Source organism: Ursus arctos, unplaced genomic scaffold (genome assembly GCF_023065955.2).
Source record: "Ursus arctos isolate Adak ecotype North America unplaced genomic scaffold, UrsArc2.0 scaffold_8, whole genome shotgun sequence".
Taxonomy (NCBI): domain Eukaryota; kingdom Metazoa; phylum Chordata; class Mammalia; order Carnivora; family Ursidae; genus Ursus; species Ursus arctos.
Genome location: NW_026623100.1, coordinates 72,522,781 through 72,535,405, shown reverse-complemented (window position 1 = coordinate 72,535,405; position 12,625 = coordinate 72,522,781). Strand labels below are relative to the sequence as shown.

At 40.3% G+C, this 12,625-nt stretch overlaps 1 protein-coding gene across 2 annotated transcripts in view; it reads right to left on the bottom strand.

Annotated features, from left to right (window-relative positions):
* Positions 1 to 543: 543 nt before the first annotated feature.
* The window catches only part of SMC6 (structural maintenance of chromosomes 6), a 70,467-nt gene continuing 58,385 nt past the window's right edge, over positions 544 to 12,625 (bottom strand). For both annotated transcript variants that reach the window (XM_026519218.4, XM_057309204.1), the window contains exons 23-27: positions 11,636 to 11,761; positions 8,050 to 8,155; positions 5,236 to 5,388; positions 1,879 to 1,976; positions 544 to 1,053 (exon numbers count right to left, since the gene is read on the bottom strand). In XM_026519218.4, coding sequence (XP_026375003.3) covers positions 939 to 1,053; positions 1,879 to 1,976; positions 5,236 to 5,388; positions 8,050 to 8,155; positions 11,636 to 11,761 — 598 coding nt within the window. In that variant the 3' untranslated portion in view covers positions 544 to 938. The remainder of the gene's footprint in view (positions 1,054 to 1,878; positions 1,977 to 5,235; positions 5,389 to 8,049; positions 8,156 to 11,635; positions 11,762 to 12,625) is intronic.

Sequence of the window (12,625 nt, the reverse complement as noted above, 5' to 3'; positions counted from 1 at the left end):
CTTTCCTGCTCCAGAAGGAGCTCCGGTTTTCCCAGCCCTTCTCCCCAGCCTGGGTCCTCGCAGCTGAGCCGGAGCTGAGCCGGAGCTGAGCCAAGGGCCCTGGCCCATGAACAGAGAGGGGTTTGAAACCAGGCAAGCACGCCGCCCGCGGGTGAGGCTGTGGTGCTGTGTCACAATCCCGTGTGACACGGGTTAGACGCTTAGTTGGGTGAACGACAGTTAAAGGACCGAGAAAGGCACTGGGTCAGACAGAGCTGGTGGTGCTTTGGTGCTCCTTCAAAGTGCTGTACAGCGAGCATCCTAAATCTGAATGAAATAGGATAATTAAAAGTACAGCCCAAATCAATAATTGTATCTCTAATGATACAAAATGACCTGTGCAGGAATTCTGAGTAATGTTGTACAGTCCCGTGCAGGTGCCTCATAATTAATAAGGAAACCAGACAATAAATCCACTGTAACCTGGTCCCTGCCCACAGACCGCCTGTGCACCCCAACCCTGCAGTAAGAATGTGATATCCTGGAAAACAAAACTAAATATAATCAGGTGCTCAAACTTTTATTTTAATTCTTACAAAATACCATAGAAATGAACCCAAACTAAACAGGTATGTACATGTACATATGTACAAAATTTTACTTCTGAAAAACAATCTATAAAAGTAGATGGTTAAAAAAAAAACAAACTTAAAAGAAGATTTAAAACCAATACTATGAAATTAATTTCTTCAAAGTAAAAAAACAGTAATTTGAAATTGCTGGTTGTAGTAGGCTTTCTAGACTTATTTACATATTTTACTGGGGCCAGATATATAAAGGAGTTTCTTTTATTTTAGATTATCTTCAGTTTCATTTTATTTCATCAAATAATCCTAATCTGTTTCCCTTTACAAATCCTGCAACGTGAGGACACGGCACAGGGCACAGGAAGTTACAGGTCAACTTCGGTCGTCTTCTTCTTCTTGACCCACAGGCCGGAAAGGCAGTGTAGTCTGTCCTCTTTCAGGGTCAGACATTCGAAGGATTCTAATCAGTTTACTTGATGGAAGTGAACTAGAGGAAGCAAAATTACTCAGATTACTAGGAAAATTTTTTCACATTAAAAAAAAATGCTAATACCCCCTCATGAAAACACCAATCTACTGTATCTGCTCATGTGGGACATGCTGACTATCCGGAGTTCTAGGAGAAATATAATTGGCAATAAATAAATAATTTGTTTTCATTTTTAAAAATTAACTTCCCGCTAAATGCTATGGGCTTTTAGTTCAGAAGAAAAAGAAAATGAGGAGATTTATATACCAACTATTTCTAACTCTTGTTCTTATCTATCCAGGAAGCGGTTACCTGAATATTCCCAATCACAAACTGCCATCCCCATAAGATCAAGTGACCACTTGAGAGGCAGACTATGAACACTAAGTGACACAACGCCCGACACCTTGTAAGTGCTCGATACCTGCTGACTGACTGCAGAACAGAGCTCTTCGGTTAGAAAGACTGGTAGCATTAAGTCACCAGGAAAAGAGCCAAGACTAGGGAAATCACGAACTGTGTCTTTAGTCTAAACAGAATTTCCAGAATTACTTTCTTAATGGGTCATGATAACCACAAAGGAACAGAGTCAAAAGAGAAATAGTAACAAGTCAATAATCATATTCCAACCAACTTGCTTCTGTTATGGAAGGGAGAAAACACAAACAAAATTTTAAATATCTGAAAAGGAAAAATTTTCTAAAATCTCCTGACACAGGAACTGATTTTTCTTTTTCTTGGTGATTAATGTATTTGCATTTAAAAAATTAAGATAATAAGACATTTATTTCCCCTTTTTATATACTCGATGTATATATTCACAGAAGAATTTTTTAAAGTTACCTCATGCTTTGAGGGGTAAGCAAGATAAACTGTCTGAAACGCTGGGAATCTGCCATCTTGAGTATCATGTCCATTGCAATCCTCCGGTTAACCATGTCCTGAAGAAAAAGTTAGAATCGCTGTTGCACCAGTCATGTTCCTGCAAAAGCAGCATTCTGCCGGCTGTTACAAACCGCCGCATTTTTATCCAGGGATCACCTATTACCTTATCCGTGATGCCAAACTATTCATACAGGGAAAGAGAATATCCAAAACTATTAAGGGAAAATAACTGAATATATCTATCTTCCAGGTAATTTCTACAGTCAGATTATTTGTAAGTACAGCTCTCTCCCTCAAATGTACTTACCAATTAAAATAATCAGTGAATATTCCAAAGATACAACTAAATGTTAGAGAATGAATCTAATTTGTACAGTAATAATAATTAATCCCTCAGGAGAACAATATCAAAAGTGACAGCTATAAAGTTACTAATTCTCTCAAAATTTCCCTCAATGATTAAGGTGTTTTAAAACTTCTGCCCCTACCCCATCACTTTCTACAATGCGTACAATGTGAACCTATTTACTCATTTATTTAAGATTTCATTTATCTATTTGACAGAGAGAGAGAGAGCGTGCAAGTGGGGGGAGCATCGGGCAGAGGGAGAAGCAGACTCCCCACTGAGCAGGGAGCCCGACTCAGGGCTCGATCCCAGAACCTTGGCATCATGACCCAGGCCGAAGGCAGATGCTTAACCAACTGAGCTGCCCAGGCTCCCTGAACCAATTTAAATTTATAAACCAGTTCCTCGATTCAAACTTTAAAATAAGTTAAATGGCATATCAGTGTATATAAAAATAATGCTTCATTATAACAAGTTTTGAAACTAAATTAAAACTGTGGGCTTACGTTTTCTGAGTTCAAATAACAATGAGAAAAAAAATCAAAGCACCTCGAAAACTCCTGAGAAGTTGAAAACATAACCAAATGTGTTTATAGGCATGTATCTTTAATGTCTATCTGAACCTTCCATGGCAGGACAGCCTGGTGGTTAAGAACACACTGTTTTGGAGGCAGGACCAACGTCCTGATTATATTGCTCAATGGCTTGTATTATAGAAATTCTTTCCTCTGGCGTATCTGTAAAGCAGTCTAACTTAAAGTTAACAAAAATAACGAGAGCTTGCACAAGCAGAATGTTGTCCTTTCAAAACATTGCCCTGAAGGCCTATCATTTAATAACAAAGCTGCCAAACCACCAAAATATATGTATTTGCTTCTGATTGATTTTCAGAACTTGGGTACATTTTTCTGAATAATTCCAATGGGGCAAAAGGCCACTCTGATTAAGAACCTCTAAGTTTCTGAATGAGAAAGAAGTTTTTCAGAATTAAACCTGACAAATAAGATGGGTGATAAGACTGCAAAATGGCATTTCAAACAAAATTGAGTGCCTGGTAAGAACAATTCTCTTCTGTGATTTCTGAATTAGCTCTGAAGCCAATTCTCAGAGGAATTTCTAACCAATTGCAGCAATGGTATCCTAGGGGAGAAATGAGACTGAAGGATTTGGTTATATAGGACTCAGGTATAAATTCCACGAATGAGCACTTTGTAAGTACTTACTATGGGCTAGGCATCAGGTAGGTAGAAATATCATCACATAGTTGGTAACTTCAGAGTGCAAATGTATAAAATATGTAATAGTAAAACGTATATAATATAAAATTACATAATAATATGTTTTATATTATAAAATATAAAAATAATAGTATGAGTTGGTGTAGGCTGGTGCCGAGGGAGCCCTGAGAGGTTCCTAAACCCTGCCTGGTGGTCACAAAGGCTATATAAAGGTCGCATCTGAACCGAGTCTGGGAAGGTGAGTAGGGCTATGACGTACACAAAGGAGACACAACGGGCAGAGGCACAGTGTTTGGAAAGTCACAAGCAGCTCAGGACAGCCACAGACGTGCAGAGACACTAGCTCCCGCAGGATCTCAGGGTTACCCAAAGAATTAAACATTCGTCCCGGATAAGATAATTCACTGCCACAGAGTCCTAAACAAGTAAGTGACCATGAGCAGATTCATTTTAGAAATATACACCTGGCCACCCAGTGAGGGAGGGACCAAGGAAGAAGCAAGATTAAAGTCTGGGAGTCTGGGCAGGAGGCAGTTACGACAGGTAGGGGGTGAGGAGACAGGGACAAACTAACAGGAAGGAGCAGAGACTCGGAAGGTCAGGCGTGATGGGCAAGTAAAAAGTTAGGAAGGATCACAGATACATCAAAGGTCTGGCAGTGAGAGGTAACCGGGTAGGTAACAGCAATTTGCCACCAATCAAAGTAGGGGATTCAGGAAAAGGAAGAGGCTCCGAGCGGAAGACTTGCTGAGCTTGAGGCACGGCCGTGCCTGATGACGTCTAACCGTGGCTGGACATCTGGATCTGGAGCGCAAGAGAGGTGTCAGGACTCAGATCTGCTAGTACCTGGATGTAGGTGGTAGTGCCGGGGACTGTGTGTGTGTGTGTGTTAGTGTGTAGGTGTAGGTAGGGTATGGCACCCAGGAAAATCAACAACAGTATAAAAAACAAAGAGGATCTCACACATTTAAGGGGAATGGCATTAGAGGAGGCAACTTGGAACACACTAGAAACAGAAAAGAGGAGAGCGGAAACTGGCAAGAAGACACACATAGGAGACAGAAGAGAGGTCTCTGGTGCCAAATACTTGAAAGAATTAAAGTAATACTAAAAGTTCATTGATGATCTTTGCTACACAAGGTTTGCTGGAGTATTGTAGTCTAAACCCAGATTACAGTGGGCTTAGGAAAGAAAAAGGCATGAAGAAGTTACACAGCCTGGTAACGGCTGGTTGGTGAGGGCTCACACTGCCTCCGCCATCGTAAGTGCATTTACACGTAAGACCTCACTGGAGCGTCTCACCGTAACCCTGTGAGGTAGGAAAGATTAATGATGCTATTTTATGCATGAAGAAACCGAGGTCCAAACCTCTGCCACTGCTCCGGGGAAGCAGTGGCAGAGGTTAATCCTTGGTTTATAATTTCCAAGTCAAATGTTCCTGCCCCTTGTGTGGTATCTGCTGCTCTTCTGGTCCAAGCAAGGGTAAGGGAATGCTTACCACTGTGAGAATGGAAGGTAGAACAGGCTAGGGAAGAGGCAGAAGCCCAGGACAGGGTCTCTAGGGTAGCAGGGAAAGCACCAGAATTCTTAGCTCTTCCCTACCACCTCTCACAGACTAAAATGTCATGGCAGGATCCCTTCTCTTATGGGCAAAACTAAAGAAAGAATTGCTTCTTTTCAAAATACACATTTCCAACAATAACAATTTGAGAATTCAAAACTTAACACTACCATGTAGACATCAAACTCATCCAGGCATCTGAAAGGAGACTCAGCAATGGACCACAGAGAAAGAATGAAGCAAACTGTGGAAAAAGAACGTTCTCCTCCGGATAAGGCTCTCATGTCGTTGAAAGCAGCTTTGTTTCCCTCTCCAGGCTGAACCTTAAATGAGTTAAAAAACAAAGTGGAGCAAAAATCAGACTAAATTCTTTACAAAAAGGTGGCTAGCATTAGAAAAGAATGGGTTTACAGTAAAAATAAATAAATAAATAAATAAAATCATTTAGTGATATGGAAATGACATCTACTTAACAATATTAATTCTGATCCATAAATGTGGGATTTTTGTCTTCTTAACCCGCTTTGGTTAAATTTATTCCTAAGTATTTTATTATTTCCAATGCTACTGTGAATGAAATTGTTTTATTTCTTTTTTCAAACATTGCTAAGTGCTAAAATAATCTTTCGTTACTTGGATTACAGTGACATCTAGTGGTTAAGCTGCTTTAAGTAATTACTGAATGTCAAAAAGACGACAGAACCAAACTTAAAGCAGCTCACACTGGCCAAGGGATAACAGCAGCAACGAACCGAAATGGGTAAAATCTTTTTTAAAAGTTCCTCTTAGTAAGGGCTCAGAGGGACAATAAAAAGCAATTAATAAAATTAATAACAAACTCTTTTACACAATATCCTCGGGGAGACAGTATAAAACAACATTAGAAGGAATTCTATTTCATTTGGACAGAATTCCAGACATACATGCATACCCATAAGGTGGAAAAACGGGGCACCATCAGCTTGTCTATCATAAAGTTTTACCATATGTGTTTTAGCCGACACACATATTTTTCACATCCACTATTTGAAAAGTATGTGTCTCTCAAGTAGCATTCATTTACAAAAGGGTTATAAAAAATTCTGAATTTAAACATACACTGAAATTTTTATCATCCATAAGTCTGCATCTATGAGAATCTGAACAAAAAAGCAACTAAGTAGTAAAAAGCCAAACCAAACCAACCAACCAACCAAACTACTCCACATAAAACCAAGAACTAACTAAGTAACAGGATGTGGTCCTTTGCTCCAAAATTGTATTTTGTATCACTTCTAATAAATGAAGCCCTAGGTTAATTGTGGAGATCTAAATTTTACCCCTGATCTATTATTAACTTATCATGGGACTTTGGTCTCAGTTTCCTTATTTGTAAAACGAAGACTCTAGAACTAAAGGATTCTTAAAACGGTAATATTCTTTTCGAATAACAGGGGTGATAATGTCAGAAGGGCTAGCTTCGGTTGTCCTGTACGGTTAGTTCCGGGGATAAATTATCCAAACACTCCTAAGAGTTTCTTCTTTTTTTCATTTTTATTAGAGTATAATTCATATACAGTAAGGAAGATAAAGCTTAAGTTTTCAGCTCAATTACTTGGTTAATTACTCAGATCAAGACACAGAACATTCCTAGCATCTCAGCAGATACCCTGTGTTCTCTCCCAGTCACTATAAAACCCAAAACGTAACAACTATTCTGACTTCAATCACCACCATTTAATCAGGTGATTTTTTATCGGTTTTTGAAGAGTTCTGAAGAGTGGAATTACTTTCATAAACACTGCCAGACAGGTTTCCAAATTAGTTCTATCAAATTATACGCCTGCTGGCAAGGTATGAGAGTTCCAAGTCCACACCCTCACCAACACGAGATGTTATCGGTGTTGCTGTTTTGGTCACACTGGGAGAAGTATTATAGTCATTTATTATGGTGTAAGTTCATATTTTTCTTTTTTCCTTCTTTCTTTTTTTAGAGAGGGAGAGAGGGGAGACGCTGTGGGGAAGGGAGAGAAAGAATTCTAAGCAGACTCCACGCAGAGCATGGAGCTTGACGTGGGGCTCGATCTCACAACCCTGAGATCATGACTGAGCCGAAATCAAGAGTCAGACGCTTAACTGACTGAGCCACCCAGGCGCCCCAAATTCATATTTTTCTGATGAATAATGATACGAAGCACTTTTTCAGGTACTTATTCACCACTTGGATACTTTATGAAGTTCTTCTTTAAGTGTTCTGACCATTTTTAAATGCACTGTCATTCTTTAATTATTATTTTTTAAAAATTTAGATGAGTCTTGTGTGTATGTATTATAAATTATCATTTATTCTAAGTATTAAAATGACGTATAAAATTTATGGCAACTAAGAGCAGTAAGCAATTACTTAAAAATTTTGCCCCAATTATTTAGAGCGGGTGGTTGCTCTTGACCACCTGAATACATAATTTTTAATGCTCTCTCTCATACTCCCTCTTTCAACGCATACAACCATGACAGAATCCACAAACACAGACTCTGCAAAGTTGAATATGGTGGCTTTGTTTTTCCAAAAGAGGCTGGATCTACAGACACCTTCAGAAATAAGTACAAAGACAATTACAAGGGATAGAACATTCTTCTGAGAAATCCTTTCTAATCCAGAGTCTATGGACTTTCTAAGTCTACAGTAACTCACATAATTTAAAATGCTATATGAATTCTAAAAAGAAACCTGTGGAGTGGAAAGAGGGTAAACATTTATCACTGAAAATAAAATTCCCAGCTATCTTCTTGGTGGCTGTCTGGGGGGGGGGACGGTGTACAATGGCAGCGTTAGCCAGTGAGATCAATTTAATTTTCAATACTCTGGCAAACACTAGCCTTAACTTAAAAGTGAGTTCTTTGTTTTCCAAAGACAATAGATTAAAGCTTATCAATATATTATCAAAAGAAATGCAGCAGCTAATTCTCCAAATAAGCAGCATACAAAGAGTTAAGACACTTACCGATATGCTCAGAGTTTCGTTCTTGTGGTCAAAATTCATCTTTCCACAATAAGCCCGCTGAGACAGTAGGTTGTCAAAGTACAATTTGCATCGTAAAGTCAAACACCTTGGAATAAAGAAATGGGGCACATTAAAAAGAATATAAAGATAAAAAACCGTATATTCAGCATGATCTTTACACCAGCATGTAAGACCAGAGAGAAATATGCCAAGATGTTAACACTGGTTGCCCATTTAATAGGTAGGATTTTAAGATTTTTTCCCCTTGTCTTTATATTTGATTTGTGTCCCCACATTTTTACCACTTCATTTCTTTTTATAATAAACAAACATCACAGAATGAACAAAGATGCTATCCCATATTTAATATATTCGATTACATTACAGCCAGTCCATATGACTATATCAATCAATTCAAGCAATTTATATGAGGAATCACCCTAATACAGAAGACATAAATCTTGTTCTTGAGACATTAAACTCTAGAAGTGTTAAGATAATAAATAAATGACCTATTCATTTGCATATCTCCTCTCAATTTATGGAGACATTAAGGGTGAGGACAATCTCTTAATTGTTCTGTACCTATAATACCTTACCCACAGCCTGGCACAATGCAAACTCCATTTATCACATGGCATTCCACCTTAAGGAGGACCTTTCCTTCCTTCCTTCCTTCCTTCCTTCCTTCCTTCCTTCCTTCCTTCCTCCCTCCCTTCCCTCCTTCCTTCCTTCCTTCCTTCCTTCCTTCCTTCCTTCCTCCCTCCCTTCCCTCTTTCCTTCCTTCCTTCCTTCCTTCCTCCCTCCCTCCCTTCCCTCCTTCCTTCCTCCCTCCCTTCCCTCCTTCCTTCCTTCCTTCCTCCCTCCCTTCCTCCCTCCCTTCCCTCCTTCCTTCCTTCCTTCCTTCCTCCCTCCCTCCCTCCCTCCCTTCCTTCCTTCCTTCCTTCCTTCCTTCCTTCCTTCCTCCCTTCCCTCCTTCCTTCCTCCCTCCCTTCCCTCCTTCCTTCCTTCCTTCCTTCCTTCCTTCCTTCCTCCCTCCCTTCCCTCCTTCCTTCCTCCCTCCCTTCCCTCCTTCCTCCCTCCCTCCTTCCTCCCCTCCCTCCCTTATGTATGTATGTATGTATGTATGTATGTATGTATTCCCTTTTCTATTTATCAGGATGGAGTCACAGATTCTTATTTTATTCATGGGGTTACCATCCATTCCTGCCCTCACACGGGCCCAGGTTTGGCCAGTGGGAGCCTCTCCAGGCTGCCTCTTATGTCCCTTTATCATGAATCCCCGTGTCTTCCGAGCACTTCCTTACTTTCTGGCAGAGCAAGAGGCTCATCTGTACCTTCTCTGCCCAGCTCTGGAATCAGCCATTTCTCCAAGGGGGGGAACGACATTTACAAAATAAGATCTAGATGGGAGGAGACTTCCTATTTTTCTTAACATCTTTGCTCCTTAATGACACTAAGGTATTTCTTCAGAGTAACTACATTTAATCTTCACCCCAGAAAATATTGATAGCTTGAGTTTTCTTTCGTGACACAGCAACCACAGCTAATTGGTTTTCAGAACTTTCTCTTAACTTTTCTTTCTTCCACTACTGATAAGTATTCTTCAACTGCTTCCATACATGGGATGTCTAAGAGAGACTGTCCTCATAAAATGGCAAGGTTCTCCAGTGTAAAGAGATAAACAATTTTAAAGATTTGATCATTCTTATTCTACTCCTAAGACTGGATAATGAAGATAAAACATGTCAGTGGTGAAGAAACATATTAAGGTAATAAACTATAAGATGAGTACCTTTACATACAATATTTTGAATATAAATTTTCTGGATAACTATAAAAACAATCCCCACTGCTTCTGAAAAAGATATAGAAATAGGCATTGGCTCTAGTCTTAGCCTGACACATACAAAACACTAGACAGAATAAACAAGTTTTCAGACTGGATATCAGACAGTACAGGCAATTCCAGTCAAAATGATCTCTAAAATAGGGGAAACGAATGAATCGAGCCTTACAGATGTCCCACATCACTACTTACAGAAAGAGTGAAGGGAAGCGAAAACCCAGGCGGAGCCTGGATGTCTCCCTGTTAGAGAAGACAGAGCTGGGAGTCTGGGGAGGCCAAGCTGCTCCAAGTCTCAAAGCCTGGGAGCACAGCACAGAGAGAACTCCAGAGAACAGACAGAGGGCGCCACGAGTCTCAAGCTGAGAACTCTCTCCGCATGTGTGAGGGTGAGGCAACAAACATCCCAAAGCAGCAGAAGCAATCCCCACAGGTCACCTGGAGCTGGGAACAGTCCCAGTTCCCACAGGCAGAAGCCTTCTAACTCACAAGGTATCAATGGAGTACCCCGAAGGGCATTGCTTCACAGGCAGGAAAGAGCTGGTCCTGGACCAGCCGCTCAGGTCCCATTTAATGAAACTTACAAGCAACCTCAAAAGGATAAAAATAAATCCTATACATGTGAAGTCCTAATAACATGCTTACAAAACTGAAGGACACATTTCAAAAACTAACCTACAGTTTAGTTAAAGAATATGACCAAACATGCAAAGCCTACTTCTCTTCTCTCTCTCTCTCTCTCTCTCTATATATATATTTTTAATTCTATAGTCTCAGGATTATAGAGTTTTGGGTATAAAGACAGGTAAAAAGCAGGTCATTGAGGGAATGACACTGGGAAAAATAGAGGTTAAGTGCAAAGACTAGGCCTGTCTTGACTCCAAGTAGGTCAAGGGCCATCCCTACCTATAAACTGACCTCTGGTTTATTTCTGTTGTTTGTGATTTTCACTGGCGTCAATCTATCCCTGAGAGTATTTCCAGGTACATATAATATCCAGTTCCTCTGATCTTGTGTTCATTCTTTGCACCAATATATATCAACTTTCTACTATATTTCAGGTACAGTAGTAGGTACCGGAGACACAGCAGCAAACAAATCAGAGTCTACATCCATTATCATAAACTGAGATACTATCTCAACAGGTCCCATCAAAAACTTGTATCCCTTAACAACACGCAGTGTCCAAGAGTGCCACAGGCTGTTTCAAAGCCAGGGAGCTCCCATTCAAAGGACCTATGTGAGCCGAGACTGAACAGCCATCTCTGAGTTACCTAGTAAAGGGTATCTAATGGAGTAGAAAAACTGGATAAGCTCGCTTTTTAAAAGTCTCTTCCAATCCAGAATTTGCTGATTAAATCACACGATTTAAGTAACGGCCAATAAAGGAAGAACTGGCAGTTTCTTCTACTTTTTTTTTTTTTTTTTTTTAAGATTTTATTTGACAGAGAGAGAGAGAGACAGCAAGAGAGGGAACAGAAGCAGGGGTAGAGGGAAAAGCCAGCTTCCCGCTGAGCAGGGAGCCTGATGCGGGGCTCTGTCCCAGGACCCTGGAATCATGACCTGAGCCAAAGGCAGACGCTTAACCAACTGAGCCACCCAGGCGCCCCTGGTGGTTTCTTCTTTAACTGAATTGTGTAAAGTTCTTTGAATTTAATTTTACTATTTACAAGGGATAATATGAAAACAAAAAAAATATGAAAATGTAAAATATGTGGTAATATTTTTAAATGCACTTACCTTCTAAATTGTTGATATGTTTTGTATCTATGAGTCATTATTTCTTCCAGCAATTTAATAAACCTTTTTAAAGTCCTTACTTTATTATCCAGATCAAGATAGGTTTCTCTTGCTTCTTGATACTGCCTGTTTTATGAAAAAATATTAATTCAGTAAGTGTCAGTCGAAGAAACATAAAGAAAAGTAAAATCTCAAATATTTTTAATGGGGAAGAAGGGAGAGTGCAGGGAGTGCCAAGGGGCCCAGCAATAGCAGGTGTCCTGTCTCCAGGCAAATTATACTCCCAGAATAAGCACATACTGCCCCGAAGGGAAAGCGCTGCATGCAGAGCTGGGCAGGAGACAAGTCCAGGCCCTGGAGAAGGCAGAGAAAGTATACGTGAGGAAAGTTCCTGGGGGGAGGGGGTGGTGGTGGCGGCAGAGTGGCAGATCTTGGAAAATGCCAGCAAATATACACCTTCTAAAAGTGAAGGGATCACACCAGAAGGCAAGAAGTGTTTCCCTTAGTGACAGACGCCAGTGCAAGAACAGAGGAACACAGGGTGAGCATCAGGATCTGCCAACCCCAGCCTGAACAAGACAAGGTCAAGGAGGCAGAGAACCCAGGGTCCCTCAGAAGTGCTATTACAAAGGGCAACAGCTCACTGGTGGAGCAGAGGAGAGAAGGTTCTTGACCGAGTCTGAAAGGCATCCTTGGCCAAGGCTCCAAAGCTCCCCAACCCAAGCTCATTCAAATGCCCAGTCCAGGAAAATCCACGTAAAAAATGAATAACACAAAAGGTGCAAGTACAGTCTCCACACACAGATGTTAATGAAAGAGGCTTGGGAGAGAGCAGCACGACGCCCCCTACAGACAAAGAAAACTCATCAGAACAATATGGTTACAAAGCTGATGAAAACTGTAATTGAAAACCACGAATTAAAACAGAACAGAACATGACATAAGTGCTACCAAGAAGAGACACCTCAAAACAGAAAGAAAAGAACTGAA